The sequence below is a fragment of the Octopus bimaculoides genome, chromosome 18 (genome assembly GCF_001194135.2).
Source record: "Octopus bimaculoides isolate UCB-OBI-ISO-001 chromosome 18, ASM119413v2, whole genome shotgun sequence".
Lineage (NCBI taxonomy): Eukaryota > Metazoa > Mollusca > Cephalopoda > Octopoda > Octopodidae > Octopus > Octopus bimaculoides.
Genome location: NC_068998.1, coordinates 11747313 through 11748482, shown reverse-complemented (window position 1 = coordinate 11748482; position 1170 = coordinate 11747313). Strand labels below are relative to the sequence as shown.

The following is a 1170-nucleotide window of genomic DNA, read 5'->3' as shown; positions in this document are numbered from 1 at the left end:
ATATATGCATGTGTGTGTTATTTCTTTACTACCCACAAGGGGCTACACACAGAGGGGACAAACAAGGGCAGACAAAGGGATTAAGTTGATTATATCGACTCCAGTGCGTAACTGGTACTTATTTAATTGACCCCGAAAGGATGAAAGGCAAAGTTGACCTCGGCGGAATTTGAACTCAGAACGTCGCTGCAGACGAAATACCGCTAAGCATTTCGCCAGGCGTGCTAACGTTTCTGCCAGCTCACCGCCTTGTGTGTGTGTGTATACATGCATATGTGTGCACACACACACACAGAGGTATGATTAAATGGGCTCAAAGCGTGACAATTAAACTATATAGGTTTCAAGCTCTAATGCTAATCACAGCACACACCCACCTTTAGCATGTACACACCATGTCTGCATTCAGGGTGAGCTATGACTTAATACAAAGAGTACAGCAATAATAAGAGAAAAGAACATGGGCATTGATTTATATATATATATATATATATATATAAAGATACAGATAAGGAAATAATTTTATTCTCAAACGCAGAATAATGCTAATAATATAGCATGAACAGGATAAACTATCCACATTTTGCAGAAAGCCATGAGACTTGAACTCACATCATTTATGCACATAGTTTACATGCTTATACCAAGGTGCATCTGAGAGTTAACACATGTGCATTGAATGCATTAAAGGATTGTTGACAGTCCAACATCCAAAACTTGACCTGCAATGGACTGACTACATAACCTGCCTCTCCAGCAGTGGACCCTACCTGATAGTACATATGATAAGACAACACTCACCTGGTTGCAAATTCAACACCGATCGTGCTTTTACTTTCTGAACTGAAGTCATTTCGTGTAAACCTATAAAGTAGGTTAGTCTTTCCGACTCCTGAGTCGCCAACAAGAACAACTGCAAGAATAACAAAACAAACAGTTTATTAAATTTTTATTGCAGAGAATCAAAGTTTTATTATTTTACTGATTAAGGCACAGTCATGGCTGTGCGGTAAGAAGCTTGCTTCCTACCAAATCCACTCACAAGGCTTTGGTTGGCCCCGAGGCTGTAGTAGAAGACACTTGCCCAAGGTGCCAACCCAGAACCATGTGGTTGGTAAGCAAGCTACTTACCACACAGCACTCCTGCGCCTTATATATATATATATATAT

General features: G+C 40.0%; 1 protein-coding gene across 1 annotated transcript in view; it reads right to left on the bottom strand.

Annotated features, from left to right (window-relative positions):
- The window catches only part of LOC106868658 (ras-related protein Rab-11B), a 51051-nt gene that overhangs the window by 7927 nt on the left and 41954 nt on the right, over positions 1-1170 (bottom strand). The window contains exon 2 of the mRNA XM_052974535.1: positions 800-913. Coding sequence (XP_052830495.1) covers positions 800-913 — 114 coding nt within the window. The remainder of the gene's footprint in view (positions 1-799; positions 914-1170) is intronic.